At 59.5% G+C, this 259-nt stretch overlaps 1 protein-coding gene across 1 annotated transcript in view; it reads left to right on the top strand.

The window, feature by feature from the left end:
* Positions 1-259, top strand: part of LOC119585378 (metabotropic glutamate receptor 8-like) — a 54,086-nt gene that overhangs the window by 11,556 nt on the left and 42,271 nt on the right. Inside the window, exon 4 of the mRNA XM_037934045.1 lies at positions 32-154. Within this exon, the coding sequence (XP_037789973.1) occupies positions 32-154 (123 nt within the window). The remainder of the gene's footprint in view (positions 1-31; positions 155-259) is intronic.

The raw sequence follows: 259 nt of genomic DNA, 5'->3' as shown, positions 1-259 counted from the left end.
CTAAGAACGTCTCTCTCCCCGCTTCCCGCAGGTAACGAGCCCGAGGTCGAAGGAACCCTCTCGGTGCAGCCCCAGGCCAACCCCGTGCGAGGTTTCGATGAATACTTCCTGGCGCTGACGGTGGAGAGGAACAAGAGGAACCCCTGGTTTGTCGGTCAGTCGCTCCCGTGGCTTCTTTTACGAGCTTTTGTGCGCGCGGATGCAGCTGTGTTGGTGGGGGTTTGCGTCGGTGCGAAGGCTGCTTTGCTTTGTGGATAGA

Source organism: Penaeus monodon, chromosome 19 (assembly GCF_015228065.2).
Source record: "Penaeus monodon isolate SGIC_2016 chromosome 19, NSTDA_Pmon_1, whole genome shotgun sequence".
NCBI classification, from domain to species: domain Eukaryota; kingdom Metazoa; phylum Arthropoda; class Malacostraca; order Decapoda; family Penaeidae; genus Penaeus; species Penaeus monodon.
Note: the sequence above shows the minus strand (reverse complement) of the source record. Positions and strands in the feature narration are given on the sequence as shown.